The following is a 25,347-nucleotide window of genomic DNA, read 5'->3' on the forward strand; positions in this document are numbered from 1 at the left end:
CATGGACAGAATGTTTAAGTTTTCTTTTACTGCCCGAGATCCGTATGTTTATATAAAAGGGGTGAGTGTTTTCTTACCCTCGGTGAGTAACCAATTAAATAATTCCAGCAACAAGTTTTTTTGTCAGTTTATAAAGTTACTTATTATATGACACACCTATCCTGAGTTTTTAAAAAATATTTCCAATTAAGGTCAATTTAGCGTGGCCAGTCCACCTACCCTGCACATCTTTTGGTTGTGGGGTTGAGACCCATGCAGACACTGAGAGAATGTGCAAACTGCATATGGACAGTGACTCGGGCTGAGATGGAACCCAGGTCCTCAGCACCCTGAGACAGCAGTGCGAATCACTGTGCCGCTCCACCTATCCTGAATTTAACGCATTTCATTCACTCGTCTCACATGCAAAGATTATATAATAATAATCTTCAATAGTGTCACATGTAGGCTTACATTAACACTGCAATGAAGTTATTGTGAAAATCCTCTAGTTGCCACTCTCCGGCACCTGTTCGGATAATGAGGGAGAATCCAGAATATCCAATTTTTTACCCCTTACTTTCATATCTATCATTGTATGATCTGCAAATTTGACTACAGTACACTCGGTCACTTCATCCAAGTCATTGTTTTATTCTCATGTTTTATTGCTCCCTCTTTTTTTACTCTTCCTTTGGTGGTTTCTAAACTTGTCCCAATAGTACGGCCGACCACTAATTTTCAGAGAATTGTATACCTTTTCTTTCACTTTGCTGATCCTCATCTTCCTTAATTAACCACGGACAGCAAGTCTTTCTTGTCGGAGCTTTATTTCTCAGTAGAATATATATTATTTGAGAGTTAATAAATATTTAGTTTTTTATAAATTTGGAGTAGCCGATAATTCTTTTTCAATTTAAGGGGCAATTTAGCGTGGCCAATCCACCTAACCAGCACCTCTTTGGGTTGTGGGGGTGAAACCCACGCAGCCATGGGGAGAATGTGCAAACTCCACATGGACATGGACAGTGACCCAGGGCCGGGATTCGAATCCGGGTCCTCAGCCCCGCAGTCCCAGTGCTAACCACTGCGCCTCATGCCGCCCCAAGTTATCAAATATGATCTTAAATGGCTACCCCACTTCTATTTTCCCAGTCCACTATAGCCAATTCTATCTTCATACCCTTGCAGTTGATTTAAATTTAAGACAGTAGTTTTAGACCCAGGATTTTCACGCTCAAACTGAATGTGAAATTCATCATGCTATAATCACCCTTACCTAGAGAATCCTTTGCATTGAGGTTATTAATTAATCCTGTGTCATTGCACATTATCAGGTCTAAAATAGCCTCTTCTCTGGTTGTTTCCAAAATGTATTGTTCCAAGAAACTGTCCGAGATACATTCTATGAAGTCAGCCTCGAGGCGATCTTAGCCAGTCAATATGAAGTCAAAATCACCACAATTATTGCAGAATTTTTCTTTGGAAACTCCATTATTTTTTGATTTATACTCTGCCCAGCAATGTAGCTACTGTTTGGGGCCTATAAATTACTCCCAATAATGAGTTAATTTCCATGCTATTTATTTCTTATCTCCACCACAACTTATGCTACATTTTGATCTGTCAAGTGCAGACCATTTCTCACGACTGTGTTGACCTCATCCTTATTCAGAGGAATGGCCTTAAGATTTTAGACCTCGTCAGTGCCCGCTGTGCATCACTTGGCTTGTAGAGGAAAGAATTAATGGGTACAATTCGGAGACCTGCAAAGTATGGTTTTGGAAATCTAGAGAGAAATATTCTTAGTTATGTTTTACAATTGTTTTTATGACATTTTCAAAATGGAACAATTTGACGTCTGACTAGCTGCATACACAATGAATATGTGTCTTCTCTTGGGATCAATAGTGGCTGCAATTTAGTTAGCTAACGTTCTGAAGAATACCTGTGCAATTAAGAATGCCACCATAAAAGCACAGCAGGAGAGGACCCCCCCCCCCCCCCCCCAAAGCCTGAAGCAACTCTTGAGTCAGAATGTCCAACCCCAGGAACATGAGCACCAAGTCCAAGCTCACACACCAGTGCAGTAGTATGTGACTGCGGTGCTGTCAGAGTTGCCATATTCTAAACATCCCTTCCACTGGACGTAAAATACTCAATTGTAATATTTTTTCAATTTTCACAAACGTGGGAATTTTTCCCAGTCTATTGACCAATATTTATTCCTCAACAAATGACCAGAATTATGCTTCTGAGAACTAGCTGCCATGTTTCTACATTATAACAGTGGGTACATTTCAAAAGTACTTCATTAGCGATAAAGCGCTTTGGGATGAGCTGAGATCATGAAAGGTAGGGTAAAGTCCATGTCTGTGACTTAGTTTCAGTCTTACTCTCTTGAAGAATGTGTCTGCATTCTTAGCAATCATTTGGCTCGCAGACCCTGTGTCAAGTAGTTTGTCTGGTTCCAGTTAGCGACAGCATAATTTTGTTTTGTGGTCAGAACTGGCGTACTAAAATTCAACAGTTTTGTGTGATGAGTAGAAATGGATGTGGGAGAATTCTTTCAAAGTAGCATGATACCAGTAAAAATAAATTGTTGTGGACCAATAAAGCAAAAGCAAGAATAAATTTGTTCATAGAGGGCAGCAAGGTATCACAGTGGTTACATCAGTTGCTTCACAACTCCAGGGTCCCAGGTTTGATTCCGGCTTGGGTCACTTTCTGCGCAGAGTCTGCATGTTCTCCCTGTGTCTGCATGGGTTTCCTCCAGGTGCTCCAGTTCTCTCCCCCCCCCCCCCCCCCCCCCCCCCAAACACAGTCCAAAGATGTGCAGGTTAGGCGAAGGCCATAATAAGTTTCCCTTTGTGTCCAAAAAAGGGTAGGTTGGGTTACAGGGATAGGGTGGAGGCGCGGGCTTAAACAGTGTGCTCTTTCCAAGGACCAGTGTAGACTTAATGGGCCGAATGGCCTCCTTCTGCACTCTAAATTCTATGTTCTAAATGTGTTAGCACATTAGCCTTGCACGGTAGCCTTGTGGATAGCACAATTGCTTTACAGCTCCAGGGTCCCAGGTTTGATTCCAGCTTGGGTCACTGACTGTGTGGAGTCAGCACATCCTCCCCGTGTGTGTGTGGGTTTCCTCCGGGTGCTCCGGTTTCCTCCCACAGTCCAAAGATGTGCAGGTTAGGTGGATTGGCCATGATAAATTGCCCTTAGTGTCCAAAATTGCCCTTAGTGTTGGGTGGGGTTACTGGGTTCTGGGGATAGGGTGGAGGTGTTGACCTTGGGTAGGGTGCTCTTTCCAAGAGCCGGTGCAGACTCGATGGGCCGAATGGCCTCCTCCTGCACTGCAAATTCTATGATATATCGATGAATGTTTCATCCAGTGTAAAAGGTTATATTTTCTCTATTCTGAAGCAATTTTTTAAAAGTCTACCTGAGAGAGAACAGGCAAGGATGCAGTTTAATTTTCTTGCCAAAAGACAGCACATACGATGATTCAGCTTTCCCTCCGCACTGCATTGGGGTGCCAACCTTGATTATATGCTCAGATCCTGAGGTTGAGCTTGGATCTCAAACAGTTTTATCACTGAACAAAGATTGAAACGCAACTCACTACTTTAGAATCAACAGTCCTGCGACACAAGTGAAGAGTGTTCTTAATGGTTAACAAGCTAGGTCATAAATATACTATGCAGGAGATTTAAGGTTTAAGATTAATTATAAAATTGTTCCAATTTATTTATCAACATTTTAATTGTTTCCAAAACCTTTGCATCAGTGATATTATGAAGCCGAGAAAATGATTCGACTGAAAATTTTATTTGAAATTTAACTAAATGTATTTTCCGAGACTAATGAGATTAATTATCTCAACATAACTTCAGAATTCTAACTTTCTACTTCACTTTGTATACTGAAGCAAAGGTGAATACGCTACTTGTACTTGAAATATACAGCTAACAAGTGAAGAGGGCAATCGGAGCACATGTCTTTACTGTGCAGTGTTAACATGATTACAAATAGAGGGCAGCACAGTGGTTAGTACTGGTGCCTCTTGGCTCCGAAGACTTGGCTTCCATCCAGGCCCCGGATCACTGACCTCGTGGAGTTTGCACATTCTCCCCATGTCTGTGTTGGTCTCATCCTCAGAACCCAAAGATGTGCAGGGCAGTTGGATTGGCCACACTAAATTGCCCCTTAATTGGGAAAAAAAGAATTGAATACTCAAGGTACATTAAGGAACTATGATTGCAATTATGCAGCTCTTCCATGAGGCTTTTCCCTGCCTAGTTGATCCTCTAACTACAAAGCTGAAAAAATAAATCACTGTGAAGGCTTCAGACCGATCCACTTCCAAAAGCCTGCTCTGAAAACTCTGTTCACGTTTTGACAATTGTGACAAATTCCACTACAGCAGCTGATTAATTTTCCCTATCTCCCAATGTTATCAGATCCTTGAGAAAAAGGAACAGAATTGCTCTGGATTCACATCTTTGCCAAAAACTAATCAGTTCTTCCTTGAGCCATATGCTATCTGTGTACGAAGCTTCGTTGAACTCTCTCAATTCATTTTTGAAATGTATTACTTTTGCAAACCGAGCAACAAACAAGGGGCAAAAACATTACCTTTGCTGCCTACCTACAGTGGCAGAGCCATGAATAAGCAACTAAAATCATCTTTCAACTGAAATCCTGTGTAGTTGTCATTTTTTTTTTTAAGTACAAAGCTTCTGAAATTGGTACTGCATTTTAAAAAATAGTAATTTAATGCTCCTTTTGCCAACATTTTCATGGGCCAATGCAGACTCGATGGGCCTTTTGCACTGCAGGGATTCTACCCGTGCCAATGATCATCGGACTACCTGATTCCCCACCTTAATCACGTCCTATCCATTTAACGTACACACTTGGCTTCTCCCTGGCATTCCAAAGTCACTGGACCTTTAAGCCTACCTGCTTTCCGGCAGCTAACACTGTAAAACAAAAACATGGGTGTGTGATTCCCTTGCCCTTGACTGTCCTGCACAGCATTGTTCTCAGCTGGACTCGGTTGGAAGGTCGGGCGAGACAAATGCGGCTGTATTTCAGGGTAAGTAACTAGGAGCAGAGTGTCAATCTGACAGTGATTGCCATTCCATGGAAAATTTGGGCTTTGATCTCCAAGGTCTAGATTCTTCAGCTAGGGAAACATCCTGTCAGCATCTGTCCTGTCGAGTCTTCCCATAATCTTGCATGTTTCAAAATGATGTTTGTTGTAAACTTCCTTAGTGTTGTTTTAACCTCTATTTCCTTTTTCAATCCATGAAGCTCTAGATATACTCTTGCAGTATGCCATGCAACTATAATTGAAGTCTCCATTGAAACGGAAGAAAAATTCAAACCCTCACCTTGATTTCAGAAACTGAATATATGTCAATGGTGGTGTTGTGGCACACGATGCAGATATGAACTACCAGAGCTTAGGACTAAAAACAGAATTCACATTCTTGTCAACTGTGAAGTGCTCAAAGTATAAAACAGAAAGCAGCTAAACTCAGAATAGTTTGAAGAAAATAAGAATGATGCATACTGCAAAACAGTATGAAGCGCAGTTTTTTTTACCCATGAGAGAGAATTTAGCAACTTTCTGTCTCTTGTGTTGTTATAAAAACATAAAAACTAGGAATAGGAGTCAGTCATTCCGCCCATCGAGTCTGCTCCACCATTCAATATGATCATGGCTGATCCTTTATCTCAATTCCAAGTTCCTGCTTTCTCCCCATACCGCTTGATGGCATTAAAATCTAAAATTGTATGTCTCCTTTTTTTAAAAATAAATTTAGAGTACCAAATTCATTTTTTTTTTCAATTGAGGGGCAATTTAGCGTGGCCAATTCACCTACTCTGCACGTCTTTTTGGGTTGTGGGGGCGAAACCCACGCAAACACGGGGAGAATGTGCAAACTCCACACAGACAGTGACCCAGAGCCGGGATCGAACCTGGGACCTCGGCGCCGTGAGGCAACAGGGCTAATCCACTGTGCCACCGTGCTGCCCATTTCTCCTTTTGGTACCCAATTCACTTTTTCCAATTAAGGGGCGATTTAGTGTGGCCAATCCACCTGCTCTGCACATCTTTGGGTTGTGGGCGCAAAACCCACGCAAACATGGGGAGAATGTGCAAACTCCACACAGACAGTGACCCAGAGCCGGGATCAAACCTGGGACCTCAGCGCCGTGAGACTGCAGTGCTACCACTGCGCCACCGTGCTGCCTTTATGTCTCCTTCTCGAAACATTGTGACTTGGCCTCTCCAGCCTTCTGTGGTGGACAATTCTGCAGGTTCGCTACCCTTGGAATGAAGAAATATTTCCACATCTCAGTTCCAAGTGATCTACCTCATATCCTGAGGCTGTTACCCCTGGTTCTAGATTCCCCAACCAGGGCAGCACGGTAGCACAAGTGGCTAGCACTGTGGCTTCACAGCACCAGGGTCCCAGGTTCGATTCCTCGCTGGGTCACTGTTTGTGCGGAGTCTGCATGTTCTCCCCGTGTCTGCGTGGGTTCCCTCCGGGTGCTCCGGTTTCCTCCCACAGTCCAAAGACGTACAGGTTAGGTGGATTGGCCATGATAAATTGCCCATAGTGACCAAAAAGGGTTAGGAGGGGTTATTGGGTTACGCGGATAGGGTGGAAGTGAGGGCTTAAATGGGTCGGTGCAGCCTCGAGTGCCGAATGGCTTCCTGCACTGTGTGTTCTATGTTCAGGGGAAAATGCTCTGTCCAGCCTTGTTTGAATTTTATATGTTTCAATCTGGTCTCCTTTCATCCTTCTAAATTCCAGTGAATACAGGCCCAGTTGAGCCAGTCTCTTCTCAGAGGACAGTCCCACCAACCCGATACCAACCTAGTGAATCTCCACTCCACTCTATATGGCAAGCAATTCCTTTCTTAGGCAGGGATACCAAAACTGTACGCCATACTCCAGATGTGGTCTCACCAATGCTCTGTATAACTGCAGTAAGACATCCCTACTCCTGAACGCAAATCCTCTTGCAATGGATTGGATTGGATTGGATTTGTTTATTGTCACGTGTACCGAGGTACAGTGAAAAGTATTTGAAAAGTATATGAAGGCCAACATACCATTTGCCTTCCTAATTGCTTGCTGCACCTGCCTCTCCACTTTCATTGACTGGTGTACAAGGACACCCAGATCTCTTTGCACACCCACACTTCCCAATACATCTCCATTGAAATAACACGCTTCCTTTCTGTTTTTCCCACCAAAGTGTATAATTTCACATTTAGCCACATTGTACTGCATCTGCCCACTCACTCAACTTGTCTAAATCACCTTGAAGTTTCCTTGCATCCTCCCAATTCTGCCCGGTTTTGGTTCACCAGCAAGCTTGAAAATGTTGTATTTGGTTCCCTCATCCAGATCATTTATTTATATATATATAATATATCTCGTGAGCTGGGGCCCACAAACTGATCCCTGCTGTACCCCACTCGTCAGTGCCTGCCACATGGAAAAATACCCATTTATTCCCATTCTTTATTTCCTATCTGTCAACCAATTCTTGATCTATGCCAGTCCATTACCCCCCTGTCATAATATCCACTCATGTATATAATGAGATGCAGACAGGCAGCGATTGACACATAGGATGATCAATGAACACACAACATAAAATAACCAATCACCAGACAAGACACCACCACTATAAAGCTCACAGGGCATTAAGACTCCCGCTCTTTTCGGGACCAAGACACTGAGACAGTCAGAGTGCACAAGTCAGTGGACATTATTGCCATGTGGTAGCTAGTAGGTCTGGCAGAGCCAGTCCGAGGTCGTCAGTAGGATTAGTAGAGTGTCAACCCACAGCTGAACATGTACAGCAGTTCATAGTTTAAATAAAACCGTGTTGGATCATCTCTGGTGTTAGACGTTTGTTTCTAGCTTCCCTGCATCCAGTTGCAGTCAACGTCAAACCAACCTGCCTAACACATCACCTCCTATCCCAGACTCCTAAATGACCCTCTTATCAACTGACCTCATTAACACTACATCCTGTATGCTTCATCCGATGCCAATGCTTATGTAGTTACATTGTACACCTTGTGTTGCCCTATTATGTATTTTCTTGAATTTTGTTTAATTCCCTTTTCTTCCCATGTACTGAATGATCTGTTGAGCTGCTTGCAGAAAAATACTTTGTACTGTACCTCGGTACATGTGACAATTAACAAATCCAATCCATGTGCTTTGATTTTTCCCACTAACTCTTTCTGGAAATATTAAATTTATTCCTGACTATCTACTGTTGTAGGTAAGAAGTGTCTGACTGAATACTTGACAAAACATACATTCTCTGTAATTTATCAGGAACTAAGGAGCAATTGGTTTTGGAGAGGAGCTGGGGCCTGGAAGGTTTACTCTGCAGTAAACCATAAATTTGACTTTGAGACCTCAACTGGTAGCTTCAAAAAGAAGGAAAGGTTTGAGCAAGCTGCAGTGAGGCATTTTTTTCTTTATAGAACAACATAGTAAATGTTTTAACTACGAACTTAAACTGGTTAACCTGATGCATATATTTACTTACCTCATTGCTTCTAAGATTATAATTTATTATGCAATAGATTTCTTGACCGGTTTAAAACATTTTAGTGGCATTGGTGGAATTGTTGAACCTGTCCAATTTACTGATTAGGATGCATACAAGACACCAGTGAGATTCTTTCCACTTGGGTGAATACCGATTTTATATGAAATGAAATGAAAATCGCTTATTGTCACAAGTAGCCTTCAAGCCCCTAGTCACCACATTCCGGCGCCTGATCGGGGAGGCTGGTACGGGAATTGAACCCGCGCTGCTGGCCTGCCTTGGTCTGCTTTAAAAGCCAGCTATTTAGCCCTGTGCTAAACCAGCCTCTCATATTCTCAATTAACACTTGTACATATATTTTTGAAATATCCATTTTTGCCTATCAAGACATGTGCAAATGCCCCCACAGTCAGAAGATGCAACAAATACTTTTGAAAATGATATGCTGAAATGTAACTGCTTTAAACTTTGCATTTAGATATTTTACCTGGTTGAAGGGGTTTTAAAACAAATGACCCACTTTCATTAATCTCTTCCACCTCCAGAAAGAAGCAACTTACATTTAAAACACTTCAATTCCTTGTCCCGAAGTGCTTCAAAGCCTATCAATTAGTTCAAAAATGGAGTCACTATTGTTGTGTCAGCAACAACTGCAGCTAATCGGTCCACAGCAACAATCCACAAACAGCTTGGAGCCAAAATATTGACAAATTACTTTTTGTTGCTGGTGTTGTTGAGGGCTAAGAATTGGTCATCAAATAGTTTCTACTGAGACGTTACCCCTTTTGCATCTTTCGCATCCACCTGAACAGATAGATGGAGACTTGATTTAACATCTCATTTACAAGGTGGCACCTCCAACAATCTATTAATGCTGTACCATAATGTCAGTCAAAGTTATTCTCTCACGTCCTGAGTGGGGATCAAATGCACAACTTCTGACTCGGATGATACAACTATCGAATCAAGCTAACATATTGATAATAGTTTAATCAGACAAGTAAATTATTTTACTCCAAGTTAGTATTTTATGTTGGCCTATCATAAAATCACAAATTTATTCGGAATATAAATCTATAAATTAGTGAGTTTTCTATTGTCATTCAGATGTTTTATTTTATTCCCATTGAAATGTTGTAAACAAATTGACTACCTGGTAATTTTTAAGTTGCTTTGCTTTTCATTGACTGTAGTGCTTAATATTTTTCTGGTCCTTTGCCAGGCCAAAAAGGTGATCAGCCAACTGTTGTCGAAGATGATCCAAAGCATAATTTATATCATCAGAAATATGCTGGGTCAGAACACTGGAGCACAAAACTAATATACAACAGCTTGATGGAGAACTTGGAATTAAGAGGGAATGGGGAGGCAGTCGTGAGAGAGCAAACTACAATTTCATAGCTTTCCACAAACGAAAGACAAAGGGCAAAGTAGTTTAATTTGCCACGCGGTCTTCATGTTTCACTGCCAAGCATGAAATGCTGAATTAGATGTTTTATGCTAACTATTGCACCAGCCTATTTCCATGCTGCTCTCTTCACTAGACTAACAAGCCTATTTTGAGGATCAGTGCATTCCTAGAATCAGCAACATACTTCAACACTTTCCAGGATAGTGTTGTGCTGCTCATAGAAAGCTTGGGAGGAAGTAGCAATGTCCCGTAGAGTTTTGTTCTTGGAACATTGGAACAGACGTAGACCATTTATACCCTTGAGCCTTTCCAGCCATTCAATGAAATCATGCATGAACTGCCACTTAACTCCATATACCTTCCTTGCCCTGTATCCCTGAATACCATGGGTTAACACAAGTGTGTCAAGCCTAGATTTAAATTAACAATTGATCGAACATCAACTGTCCTTCATGGAATAGAGTTCAAAACTTGTACCAACTTTTATAAGTGTTTCCGAATTTCTCTCCTGAGAAGTCTGAGTCTGATATTTAGTCTATACCCTTCAGACCTAGACTCCCCGACCAGTGGAAATTTTTTCTATCTCTCTATCCCATCTGTTTTCCTTGATATCTTGAAATCGTCAATAAAATCATCTCTTAATCATCTGCTAAATTCTCGGGAATATACTCCAGTTTGTATAATCTCTCCTCATAATTTACCTTTAGAATCCAGGTATCATTATGATAAATCTACTCAACACTTTGATACCCAGCATTGCTCGCAGACTGCATCAGTTGACTATTTGTCAATATTATAGATGCAGTGCTGGAGGGGGCAGTCTTAGGTTTGCTGATTATCTTGAATAGGAGGCATGGCAAATAATTCTGAGGATGCTGCTGGATATGAGGAAGTACAGGTGCAAAGGAAAAGTTGGAAAAATTGGGACTGCTTTTGTAAGACGTGATGGAATTTGCAGTAGTTTCAAAACTTATACTTTTTGAAATGGAAAATTTGAAAAGTGAAACCAAAAAATGAAACTGAGAAGGGAAACTGACCCTCGCAGTTTGCCGAGAAACTGAGATTGAAAGCCAAAACTTCTGAGAAGACTAAAACTGATTGAAACCATATATAAAACACACCCGTCTGCATCAATGCTGGAGATCGTTGACAGCTTCAAATTCCTAGGTGCACACATTACCGACAATCTGTCCTGGTCCAGCCACGTTGACACTACAATCAGGAAAGCACAACAGCGCCTATACTTCTGCAGGAAACTAAGGAAATTCAGCATGTCCATATTACCAAGTTTTACAGATGCACCTTAGAAAATATCCTATTTGGCTGCATCACAGCTTGGTATGGCGACTGCTTGGCCCAAGACTGTAAGAAACTACAGATTCGTGAACACAGCCCAGTCCATCACGCAAACCCGCCTCCCATTGTTTGACTCTGCCTGCACCTCCTGCTGCCTTGGCAAAGCGGGCAGCATAATCAAAGACCCTTCCCACCCGGGTTATTCTTTCCTCCAACCTCGTCCATCGGGCAGGAAATGAAATGAAAATTAAATGAAATGAAAATCGCTTATTGTCACAAATAGGCTTCAAATTAGGTTACTGTGAAAAGCCTCTAGTAGCCACATTCCGGCGCCTGTTCGGGGAGGCTGTTACGGGAATTGAACCGTGCTGCTGGCCTGCCTTGGTCTGCTTTCAAAGCCAGCGATTTAGCCCTGTGCTAAACAGCCCAGGAGTGCAAAAGCTTGAAAACACGCACTAACATATTCAAAACGAGCTGTTACCAGACTCCTCTTGTGGACTGAACAGAACTGATCTCCACACACCTTCTCTACTGAGTGACACTGCACTCCGTATGCATCACTCGATGTCTGTGTATTTGCAATGTGTATTTATCATATGTCCTATGTTTTTCATGTATTGAATGATGTGCTTGGACTGTACGCAGAACAATACTTTTCACTGTACCTTGGTACATGTGACAAATCTAAAGGTCATAGCAATCAAAGCTCAAATTAAAATGATCCCAGTGGTGCAGTACAAGCAGGCTGAAGACAAGAGGCCAGATCCAGAAGCTGACACTGAGCAAACATTCAGTTGCTGCAGCTGTTTCTGTTACTTGAAGCTAGCATTGGTGGATCAACGCCATTCAAAGCATAATAAGCAGAGTTGAGGAGGTTCTGCAGAAATACGCAATTTTCGGTGAAGACCATGCCTATGGAACCCATGTTAATTGAGTGCTGTTGTCGCCTGTCATCGAGCCAATCTCAGAAGAGGAGCTGAAATTCTTTGTGAGGAAGACAAGAGTTTTGAAAGACTTTATGACTGATATATATGCTGAGTGGATTGCTGAGCGAGTGCATAAGATCTGTCTTTGTTATATGTGCCATTTAATGTATAATTTATAGTTTATAATTGTCTGCAATTTGCCTGTTAATTCATGCTTAACTTGAGTTGATTCTGGATTTTAGCGTGTCGGTGGTTATTCAAGCTGGTATTTACTGTGTTGTTTGAATCTTGTATGGTAAAAATTATTTTGTTCTGAACTGGTGAATCTTGTGGCTTCATGCCTTCAGTAAACAACTGGGATTTCCGATTTTTTTTTAAACAGTTACTCTTGACCGAGATAGTAATGAATAGTGGAGATTAATGATAATCTTTATTATTGTTATAAGTAGGCTTACAACAACTCCTCCACAATAGTCCTCCATACCGGGGCCCCGCAAGGCTGCAGACGTAGCCCCCGACAATACTCCCTGTACACACACGACTGCGTGGCAAAATTTGGCTCCAACTCCATCTACAAGTTTGCTGACGATACAATCATAGCCAGCAGCACGGTTCAATTCCCGTACCAGCCTCCCTGAACAGGTGCTGGAATGTGGCGACTAGTGGCTTTTCACAGTAACTTCATTTGAAGCCTACTTGTGACAAGCGATTTTCATTTCATAGTGGGCCGGATCTCTAATAACGATGAGTCAGAATACAATGATGCAGCGACAACAATCTCTCCCTCAATGCCAGCAAAACTAAAGAGCTGGTCATTGACTTCAGGAAGCAAAGTACTGTACACCCCCTGTCAGCATCAATGGGGCCGAGGTGGAGATGGTTCGCAGCTTCAAATTCCAAGGGTACGCATCTCCAAAAATCTGTCCTGGTCCACCCACGTCGACGCTACCAGCAAGAAGGTAGAACAGCGCCTATACTTCCTTAACTGAGGAAATTCGGCATGTCCACTTTAGCTCTTACCAACTTTTACAGATGCACCATAGAAAGCATCCTATCTGGCTGCATCACAGCCTGGTATGGAACTGAATGGCCCAAGACCGCAAGAAACTTCAGAGAGGCGTGAACACAGCCCAATCCATCACACCAACCTGCCTCCCATCCATTGACTCCATCTACACCTCGTGCTGTCTGGGGAGCATAATCAAAGAGGCCTCCCACCCGGATCACTCACTCTTCCAACTTCTTCCATCGGGCAGGAGATACAGAAGTCTGAGAACATGCACAAACAGACTCAAAAACAGCTTCTTCCCCACTGTTACCAAACTCCTAAACGACCCACTTCTGGACTGACCTGATTAACACTACACCCCTGTATCCTTCACCCGATGCCAGTGTTATGTAGTTACATTGTGTACCTTGTGTTGCCCTATTATGTATTTTCTTTTATTTTCATGAATTAATGATCTGTTGAGCTGCTCGCAGAAATATACTTTTCACTGTAAACTTGGTGTGCGTGACAATAAACAAAAAGAAACAAACACATTCCTCTGGTTAATTTCACCCACTGTTTCCTAGAAGCAAAACAAAATCATTTTTTAAAACATGACCACTGCAGTCAAACACACTATAACACCCCCCGGGCTTTTAACCCTTAACTTTTCCCAATATTTAGAAACCAATATTCCTAAAATCCTCCATTCGTCACATAATCCAGAGACCCAGGGTTAATGCTCTGAGGACATTTGTTCCAACCCCACCATGGCGGCTGATGGAATTTCAATTCAGTTAATAAATCTGTAATTAAAGGCCAGTTTCAGGAACAGTGACCATCAAACCATTGTTGTAAAAACCCATCTGGTTCATTAATTTTCTTTAGGGAAGGAAATCTGCCAGCCTTATCTGGTCAAGCCGACATGTCACAGTAGATCCACAGCAATGTGGTTGGCTCTTAACTACCCTTTGACAAGGTCTAGCAAACCACTCAGTTGCATAATCAGAAATCCATAAGGGCGACAGTACAAGGTACAGTGACTGAGGGGAGCACAGTGAATAGGCCCAGTAATAACAAAAGGAATAAAACTGGAGATGTTAAGATTCAAAACAGAGGTAAAAAAACCAACATAAGTGTAGTTTACCTGAATGCTCGTAGTATTCGGAATAAAGTAAATGAGTTGGTGGCACAAATCATCGTAAATGACTATGATTTAGTGGCCATTACTGAAACATGGTTAAAGGATGGTCACGACTGGGAATTAAATATCCGAGGGTATCAAACTATTCGGAAGGTCAGAGTGGATGGTAAGGGAGGTGGTGTTGCTCTGTTATTTAAGGATGACATCCGGGCAATAGTAAGGGATGACATCGGTGCTATGGAGGATAAGGTTGAATCCATTTGGGTGGAAATCAGGAATAGTAAGGCGAAAAAGTCACTGATAGGAGTAGTCTATCGGCCACCAAATAGTAACGAGATGGTGGGGCAGGCAATAAACAAAGAAATAACTGATGCATGTAGAAATGGTACAGCAGTTATCATGGGGGATTTTAATCTACATGTCGATTGGTTTAACCAGGTCGGTCAAGGCAACCGTGAGGAGGAGTTTATAGAATGTATCCGCGATAGTTTCCTAGAACAGTATGTAATGGAACCTACGAGGGAACAAGCGGTCCTAGATCTTGTCCTGTGTAATGAGACAGGATTGATTCATGATCTCATAGTTAGGGATCCTCTCGGATGGAGCGATCCCAATATGGTGGAATTTAAAATACAGATGGAGGGTGAGAAAGTAAAATCAAATACTAGTGTTTTGTGTTTAAACAAAGGAGATTACAAGGGGATGAGAGAGGAACTAGCTAAGGTAGACTGGGAGCTAAGACTTTATGGTGGAACAGTGGAGAACCTTCCAAGCGATTTTTCACAGTGCTCAGCAAAGGTTTATACCAACAAAAAGGAAGGACGGTAGAAAGAGGGAAAATCGACCGTGGATATCTAAGGAAATAAGGGAGAGTATCAAATTGAAGGAAAAAGCATATAAAGTGGCAAAGATTGCTGGGAGATTAGAGGACTGGGAAATCTTTAGGGGGCAACAGAAAGCTACTAAAAAAGCTATAAAGAAGAGTAAGATAGAGTATGAGAGTAAACTTGCTCAGAATATAAAAACAGACAGTAAAAGTTTTTACAAATATATAAGACAAAAAAGAGTGGCTAAGGTAAATATTGGTCCTTTAGAGGATGAGAAGGGAGTTTTAATAATGGGAAATGAGGAAATGGCTGAGGAACTGAACAGGTGTTTTGGGTCGGTCTTCACAGTGGAAGACACAAATAACATGCCAGCGACTGATAGAAATGAGGCTATGACAGGTGAGGACCTTGAGAGGATTGTTATCACAAAGGAGGGAGTGATGGGCAAGCTAATGGGGCTAAAGGTAGACGAGTCTCCTGGCCCTGATGGAATGCATCCCAGAGTGCTAAAAGAGATGGCTAGGGAAATTGCAGATGCACTAGTGATAATTTACCGAAATTCACTAGACTCTGGGGTGGTCCCGGTGGATTGGAAATTAGCAAACGTAACGCCACTGTTTAAAAAAGGAGGTAGGCAGAAAGCAGGAAATTATAGGCCAGTGAGTTTAACTTCGGTAATAGGGAAGATGCTGGAATCTATCATCAAGGAAGAAATTGCGAGGCATCTGGATAGAAATTGTCCCATTGGGCAGACGCAGCATGGGTTCATTAAAGGCAGGTCATGCCTAACTAATTTAGTGGAATTTTTTGAGGACATTACCAGTGCAGTAGATAACGGGGAGCCGATGGATGTGGTATATCTGGATTTCCAGAAAGCCTTTGACAAGGTGCCACACAAAAGGTTGCTGCATAAGATAAAGATGCATGGCATTAAGGGTAAAGTAGTAGCATGGATAGAGGATTGGTTAATTAATAGAAAGCAAAGAGTTGGGATAAATGGGTGTTTCTCTGGTTGGCAATCAGTAGCTAGTGGTGTCCCTCAGGGATCCGTGTTGGGCCCACAATTGTTCACAATTTACATTGATGATTTGGAGTTGGGGACCAAGGGCAATGTGTCCAAGTTTGCAGATGACACTAAGATGAGTGGTAAAGCGAAAAGTGCAGAGGATACTGGAAGTCTGCAGAGGGATTTGGATAGGTTAAGTGAATGGGCTCGGGTCTGGCAGATGGAATACAATGTTGACAAATGTGAGGTTATCCATTTTGGTAGGAATAACAGCAAACGGGATTATTATTTAAACGATAAAATATTAAAGCATGCCGCTGTTCAGAGAGACTTGGGTGTGCTAGTGCATGAGTCACAGAAGGTTGGTTTACAAGTGCAACAGGTGATTAAGAAGGCAAATGGAATTTTGTCCTTCATTGCTAGAGGGATGGAGTTTAAGACTAGGGAGGTTATGTTGCAATTGTATAAGGTGTTAGTGCGGCCACACCTGGAGTATTGTGTTCAGTTTTGGTCTCCTTACTTGAGAAAGGACGTACTGGCGCTGGAGGGTGTGCAGAGGAGATTCACTAGGTTAATCCCAGAGCTGAAGGGGTTGGATTATGAGGAGAGGTTGAGTAGACTGGAACTGTACTCGTTGGAATTTAGAAGGATGAGGGGGGATCTGATAGAAACATTTAAAATTATGAAGGGAATAGATAGGATAGATGCGGGCAGGTTGTTTCCACTGGCGGGTGACAGCAGAACTAGGGGGCATAGCCTCAAAATAAGGGGAAGTAGATTTAGGACTGTGTTTAGGAGGAACTTCTTCACCCAAAGGGTTGTGAATCTATGGAATTCCTTGCCCAGTGAAGCAGTTGAGGCTCCTTCGTTACATGTTTTTAAGGTAAAGATAGATAGTTTTTTGAAGAATAAAGGGATTAAGGGTTATGGTGTTCGGGCCGGAAAGTGGAGCTGAGTCCACAAAAGATCAGCCATGATCTAATTGAATGGCGGAGCAGGCTCGAGGGGCCAGATGGCCTACTCCTGCTCCTAGTTCTTATGTTCTTATAAGAAAGTTACAGAGACGTCAATAAGGAAAGAAACCAAATGGACAACCAAACATTGACAAAGGCACTGGAAACATCAATGCACACACCCAGCCACCTGCAAAGTCGTCTTTACTAACATCCAGGGGCTTGTCAAAATTGGGAGAGCTGCAGACCATTCAGGCAGTAGCTTGACGTAGTCATACTCGCAGAATTATGCCCCAGTAGCTCTGGCAAGATCCCACCAGCAGGACCCACAAGTTGTGACTTCACCGTGCTGTACCGTCGGGAGGGAGTTGCCTTGGGATTCCTCTATATTAACTCCGGACCCCATGACACGCCACACACACACGCACAAGATGCACACACCAGCACAAGGCACACGACGCACGCACATAATACATGACGCACACACATAATACACGACACACACACAAGACACACGCACAAAACACACAAAAAACCCAAAAGCTGGTTAATCAGTATTTGAAATGAAAAAGTATTTATTTCAGTGCTCCTCCATATTCAGCATCACTTAGAAGAAGCACCGAGTGTGGTCAGGACATATGGTGTATTATGGGTGGCAGTCTTCAGTGTCCATCACCAAGATTGGCTCAGTATCATCTCACCTGACCAAACTGGCTAAGTCCTAAAGAACATAGCTGCTAGACAAAAGTCTGCAACAGGTGTTGAGGCATACAATAAAAGAGAAAAACTTCCTTTATCTCATTCTCACCAATCTACCTGGCACACATGCATCTGTCCATGACAGTATGAGCAGGAGTCACCACTGCACAAATCTTGTGGAGAAAATATTCCACCTTGATGTTGAGGATAACTTCCATCATTGTATGGCACTTCCGCCGTGCTAAATGGGATAGATTTTGAACTGATCCAGCAACTCCTAACTGAACATTCATAAGGCACTAGGGGCTATCAGCAGCAGAATTGTATTCAACTTATAACCTCATGGCTGAACATATTACTGTTGCCATCAAGTTGGAGGATCAGCCCTGGTTCAATGAAGAGTCCTGGACTGCACGCCAGGAGCAATATCAGCCATACCACAAAATTAGGGTAGCATGGTGGTTAGCATCAATGCTTCACAGCTCCAGGGTCCCAGGTTCAATTCCCGGCTGGGTCACTGTCTGTGTGGAGTCTGCACATCCTCCCCGTGTGTGCGTGGGTTTTCTCCGGGTGCTCCGGTTTCCTCCCACAGTCCAAAGATGTGCGGGTTAGGTGGATTGGCCATGCTAAATTGCCCCTAGTGTCCTAATAGTAAGGTTAAGGGGGGGGGAGTTGTTGGGTTACGGGTATAGGGTGGATATGTGGATTTGAGTAGGGTGGTCATTTCTCGGCACAACATCGAGGGCCGAAGGGCCTGTTCTGTGCTGTACTGTTCTATAACCTGCTGAAGCTCCAACACAACACGACTTGCATGCTAAGCAGTGAAAGCAGCATACAATAGACAGAGCTATGTATCCCACACCCAATGGATCAGATCGAAGCTTTGCATCCTTCTATATCCAGTCATGGATGGTGTTGGACAATTTAACAACTGACTGGAGGATGAGGGTCCATAAATATTTGCATCTTTAACTATGGGGAGTCCAGCATATCAGTGCAAAAGTCAAGTCTGAAGCATTTTGCTACAATCTTCAACCAGAATTGGCAAGTGGATGATCCATCGTGACCTCCTTTTGGGGTCCCCAGCATTACAGATGCCAGTCTTCAGCCAATTTGATTTACTCCACCTGTTATCAAAGAAGACGGAAGGCATTGGATACTGCAAAAGTTATGGGCCATAACAACAATAGTGTAGGTCAGATAGGCTTCAGATGGTTTCACAGGTCGGCACAACAGCCTCCCCGGACAGGCGCCGGAATGTGGCGACTAGGGGCTTTTCACAGTAACTTCATTGAAGCCTACTCGTGACAATAAGCGAAGCGATTTTCAACATCGAGGGCCGAAGGTACTGCGCTGTAGTGTTCTATGTTCTAACATTCCAGCAATAACATTGAAGGTTTATGCTCCAGAGCTAGCTGTGACCCTAGTCGAATGTTCCACTGCGGCTACAATACTGGCATCTACCCGGCAATGTGGAAAATTGACCAGATATGTCTTGTCCACAAAAGCAGGACTAATCCAACCTCACCAGTTACCATCCCCTCAGTCTAATCTTGATCACTTGATAAGTGATGGAGGGGTGCTATCAAGCAGCAGTAAGCCAGCGATAGCCAACTCACTGAAACTCCGTTTGGGTTCTGCCAGTGCCACTCGGCTCTTTAACTTAATATACCCTTTGTTCAAACATGGACAAAAGAGCTGAACTCGAGAAATGAGCTGAGATTGATTGCCCTGGGTCTCAAGGTAGCATTGGACTGAGTGTGACATCAAGGTGCTCTAGCAAAACTGAAAACTGAAGTCAATGGGAATCGGGGGAAACTCATGGCTAATTGGAGTCATACTCTAGCACAAAGGAAGATGGCTGTGGTGGTTGGAGGTCAATCATCTCCGATCAGGACATGGCTGCAGAAGTACCTTAGGATAGTGCCCTTGGCCCAACAGTCATCAGCTGCTTCAGCAATTATCTTCTCTCCATTATAAGATCAGAAATAGGAATGTTCACTCGTGATTGCACAGCCCATTGGCAACTCCTCAGATATTGAAGCAGTCCACGTCCATATGATGTAGACATGGGCAATATTCAGGCTTGGACTGATCAGTGGCAAGTATCATTCGTGCCACACGAGTGCAAGGCAATGACCATCCCCAAGAAGAGAGAATCTAACCATCTCCCCCTTGACATTCAATGACATTAACATTGCTGAACCCCCTCCATCCTGGGGTTGCCATTGACTAGAAACTGACCTGGACTAGCAACATAAATTCTGTGGCTACAAGACCAGGTCAGAGTTTGGGAATTCTGCAGAGAGCAACTCTCCTCCTGACTCCCTAAAGTCTGTCCTCCATCTATAATGCACAAGTTAGGAATGTAATGAATATATTCCATTTGCCTGAATGAGTGCAACTCCCAACAAAACTGACGAAGCTTGGCACCATCCAGGACAATGCAGTTTGCTTCATTGGCACCTTATCACCACCAAGCATTTTCTTCCTGCACCACTGACTCACGGTGGCAGCAGTGTTCAGTACCAGGTCTGCAGCAACACACAAAGGCCCCTTTGACAGCACTTTCCAAACCTGCTACCTCTACTGCCGAGTGGGACAAGGGTACCAGATGCAAGGGAACAGCACCACTGCAAGTTCCCTCCAAACCACACACCATCCTGACAAGGTGGCTGACCACTGCCGTCGCATGGGTAATTAGGGATGGAAATAAATTCTGCTGGCATAGCCAGTGACGCCTGTGTCCCACGAAAGAATCAATTTAAAAAAAGAAATGTTTCACAAATAGGGTTACATTGATTGTTTTTATTTATTGTCACATGTACTGAAGTACAGTGAAAAAGTATTTTTCTGTGGCTGAGAAAACACAGTACGTACATAGACAAAAAGAATAATGAACAGAGTACATTGACAAATGGTGCATCGACAAACAGTGATTGGGTACAGTGCGGAACAAGGTCCAAACAAAGCAAATACATGAGCAGGAGCAGTATAGGGCATCGCGAATAGTGTTCTTACAGGGAACAGATCAGTCCGAGGGGGAATTGTTGAGGAGTCTTGTAGCTGTGGGGAAGAAGCTGTTCCTATGTCTGGATGTGCGGGTCTTCAGACTTCTGTACCTTCTGCCTGATGGAAGGGTCTGGAAAAAGGTATTGCCTGGGTGGGAGGAGTCAGAGAGCAAGGCCAAGGAAGTTAAAAGATTTCTCACAAAGGGAGGGGGGAATGGACAGAAGCCTTCTGCGATACAAAATCCAAGATGTTGTAATAATAACGGGTTTACCTCACAAATCGCCATCATGATTTTGTGCTCTAAAATTAGTGGAACAGTGGCAGTCATCAGATCACAGTAGCAGCACTGATCCGATGTACTTGCAAACATTTATTGGGTATAAGGTCAAGAACAAGTCGATTTTTTGCATTTAGCATGAATGTAACTGGAGTGCATTTAAAGTTGTGCAGACAAGAAAGTAACACAGAACTGCCATCATCTGGAATTTCCAAAAGGACGATTGATCAGCTAACAATTGACCGAATGACTGACTGGAAGAGTTTGTCTAGAAAACGAACAGGATAATTTCACACTGCGCTAATTCAATTTGTTTTATCTGAGTGTGACATTGAAGGTGAAGAGGGAATATGTTCCTTTCATTGAGTTGATAAATTAATAATCTGTTTTTCTTCTTATTCTACATACTGTGCAATTGTTTCACATGATTTGTGCTATTTAAACATTTTTGAAGTTTTGGACACTTGGCCTTCACATTTTACAGATTTAGAACTTTATAATGCATGGTCATTAATGAAGGAGGCCATTTGGCCCCTCAAGTCCATGCCGGCTATCCATGACCATGGAAGCAATCCAGTCAGTCAGACTCCCACGCCATTCCCATAGCCTTTCAGGTTTATTATCATCCAATTGCGTTTTGAAATCAATTTTTTAAAGGTGTTTTATTCCAAACATGTTCAACATAGTACCACAACCTTAACATCCAACAGAGTATACAGTTTGTACGTTTTTTTCCCCACATTTACCCACCATCCCCCTCGACAAACAGCTCCTCAAATAAAGTCATGAATGGCCTCCACACCTCAAAGCCATTTTCCGACCCCCTGAGTAAAAATTTGATTTTCTCCAACCTGAGAAACCCTACTAGTCTCCCAACCACGTCACGACCCCCGGTAGCATAGCCAACCTCCAATTCAAAAGTATCCCTCGGTGGGCAATTAGCAAGGCGAAGGCCACAATATCGACCTCCTTCCCCTCCAGCAGCTCTGGCACTTCCAACACCCCAAAGACCACCACCATAGAATCCGGCTTCATCCCAAACCCTACAATCCTTGATAGATTCCTAAACAGAGACTCCCTCAATGTCAGCAAAACTAAGGAGCTGGTCATTGACTTCAGGAAGCACAGTAGCGAACACACCCCTGTCTGCATCAATGATGCCACGGTGGAGTTGGTTGACAGCTTCAAATTCCTAGGAGTGCACAGCACCAACAATTTGTCCTCGTCCACCCACGTTGATGCTACGACAAAGAAAGCACAACAGCGCCTATACGTCTACAGGAAACTAAATAAATTCGGCATATCCACATTGACTCTTAGCAATTTTTACAGATGCACCATTGAATTTAAATGAAAATCGCTTATTGTCACGAGTAGGCTTCAATGAAGTTACTGTGAAAAGCCCCTAGTCGCCACATTCCGGCGCCTGTCCGGGGAGGCTGGTTCGGGAATTGAACCGTGCTGTTAGTCTGCTTTAAAAGCCAGCGATTTAGCCCAGTGAGCTAATCCTATCTGACTACATCACAGACAGCTTGGCAACTGCTTGGCCCAAGACCAAACGAAACTACAGGAAGTCGTGAACACCGCCCAGTCCATCACGTGAACCCGCCTCCCATCCATTGACTCTGTACCTCCCGCTGCCTTGGGAAAGCGGGCAGCATAATCAAAGACCCCTCCCAAAGGATTATTCTCTCTTCCAACTTCTATCAAGCAGGAGATACAAAAGTCTGAGAATATTCGCTAACAGATTCAAAAACAGTTTCTTCCCCGGTGTTACCAGACTCCTGAATGACCCTCTTACGGACTGAACAGATCTCTTCACACATCTCTACTGAGTAGTACTACACTCCGTATGCTCACCCAATGCCTGTGCCTATGTATTTACATTGTGTATTTATGCATGTCCTATGTTTTTTCATGTATGGAATGATCTGTCTGCGCTGTACGCAGACTATACTTTTCACATGGGACAATAAATCAAATTCAACACTGCCTCCCAAAAGTTCTCCAACTCCTCACGCCCTCAAACCTATCGCAGTCATGTTCACTTCTGTCAAATCTTCCCTCAATCTCCTTTAATCCAAGGAGAATGACCCCAACTTTTCCAAACCATTCTGGTAAATCTTTTCTGCATCCTCTCAATGACGCATGTCCTGCCCGGATCGTGACCGTGACTAGATGCAATGCCCCAGTTGGAACCCAACCAGACCTTGAGAAAGATTCAGCAGAACCTCACTGCATTTTGTTTATGAAACCCATACACTTTGCCAACTAATCACCTTCAAAGATCGATGCAAATGCACCCCCAGGTCCCTCTGTTTCCATGACACTTTGTCAAACATTTTTTTGAAAATCCACTACACACCATCCACTACATTCCCTTCTTTTTCTGTTACTTCATCAAAAAATTCAATTGCCTGTCCAGTCCAATTATCTACTTCCCATGCTCTGATCCATTTGCAACACATTGATTTGTTTACAAGTTTTCCTTGCTTCCCTTTTTAATTCCACCTAACCTCTGCAATTTTCTCTTGCTCTATGGCCACACTCTTAATCTTCTACATCTAATCTACTGCATGTTTATCCCCCTCTCCTTCCATGGCAGAGCTTTATCATTTCAGCCTATATTCTGGAATTCTCTCCCTAACTCCTTTCACATGCCAACTTCTAAAGCTCCCTCAAAACCTATTTTAGTCTCCGATTCACATTTGTTATAGAAGTGCAAATACACTTTGCTATTCAAGTGTTGTGGTTCATTCTGTTGAAACATCAATATTACCTATGGCTGTGCCTGTATCTCAACTACAGTCCTTTGCAGATATGACAGTAGTTAGTATAAAAACAAAGGATTTCATGCTTTCATTTTCATTATTGAACTGATGAACTAGCTTGCCAGACAGCTCTGTTATGACTATTACATGTAGCATATTACAACATATTTCTTTTTCTTTTTATCTTTAGTCCAAGTGGCTCAGTGTTGGCCTGCATCGAGCAAGTTAAAACCTATCTGCTTACCGATGGAACTTGCAAGTGTGGCTTGGAGTGTCCTCTTATTCTTTCAAAGGTAATAAGAAATTGGAAATATTTCTAATTTTTGACAACTAGTTGGATGCATTTATCACACAATAACCATACCAGAAATGCAAACATTTAATTATCTGTTACAAATGTAAATATTTTATATATTATGTACCAACTAGGTCCAAAGTGGTTGATGAGTGTCCTCTGAAACTTGTGTGTGTAGCTCAGGTAATTAGCCAGATAAGACAGTGTATTTGTATGTAGCCCCATAGTTACTGGATGTGGAAACATTTTATTGCAAATGCATCTTTCGTATTGTCATATTAATAGGAGGTTACAAAAAAAAAAGCTGAGCTGGATCTTCAGTTATCGCACAAACTCAAGATTGGGTGGGAGGGGATAATATGAAAGTGAGCACGTAGCTGCTGAACATGGATCACCCTTGATTATGCCGATGAAGGTCTGACAGACGGTCAACTCTTCCAGTCAGGAAGCAGTACAAAAACAATAGGTGTCTTTTATGAACAAATTGTTTTATGAACAATTATTCACGCAGAAAGTTCAGTAATCACAGCAATGTAAGCAATCGTCGATCATTTTCACTGCATCTTTACAAATCTTTCTCCAATCTGCACAGAGAAACGTGAATTGTGTTCTGCCTGTCAAGATGGGAAAGATCGGGGCACCCTCTACTTAAGAGCTTCATAATGTTTTATTATTTGATTGTAAGGCCTTGTTGTGAGCTCCCGTCTTGCTTTCCCATTGTTGACAGCAGTTGATTACCACCTATACGCTATTCGTTTTTGCCATATTTTAGTAATTTACTACTTTGTTTCACGTTACATTTTTCTAGTCCTATAAAAATTATTCAAAAATTAGTTTTTGCCATATTTTAGTCATTTACTACTTTGTTTCACTTTACATTTTTCTAGTCCTATGAAAATTATTCAAAAATTAGTTTTTCGTCAAGTTCTAGTTTAAAAAATGATTCATTACCTCAACCGATAAATACTATATATTCTCGCCATCAGTCTGAGCTTTCTGATTTCAACTGATAAATCATTGGTCTCAACATGGTGACAGCTTCCAGCTTCAAGATTTGCTTCAAACGTCATCGAACTTTACTCATGACTGATATCAATACCTGTTTCCTACAAGTCATGACTTTCAAACATGTAGAACCTGTCCCACACCTTGCAGAAGGGCTCTT

The 25,347-nt window shown here is 42.5% G+C and overlaps 1 protein-coding gene across 4 annotated transcripts in view; it reads left to right on the forward strand.

Annotated features, from left to right (window-relative positions):
* mbd6 (methyl-CpG binding domain protein 6) overlaps positions 1-25,347 on the forward strand; it is a 371,598-nt gene that overhangs the window by 167,703 nt on the left and 178,548 nt on the right. For all 4 annotated transcript variants that reach the window (XM_038789976.1, XM_038789979.1, XM_038789978.1 and 1 more), the window contains exon 3: positions 24,078-24,180. In XM_038789976.1, the coding sequence (XP_038645904.1) occupies positions 24,078-24,180 (103 nt within the window). The remainder of the gene's footprint in view (positions 1-24,077; positions 24,181-25,347) is intronic.

This window comes from Scyliorhinus canicula, chromosome 2 (genome assembly GCF_902713615.1).
Source record: "Scyliorhinus canicula chromosome 2, sScyCan1.1, whole genome shotgun sequence".
Classification (NCBI taxonomy): Eukaryota; Metazoa; Chordata; class Chondrichthyes; order Carcharhiniformes; family Scyliorhinidae; genus Scyliorhinus; species Scyliorhinus canicula.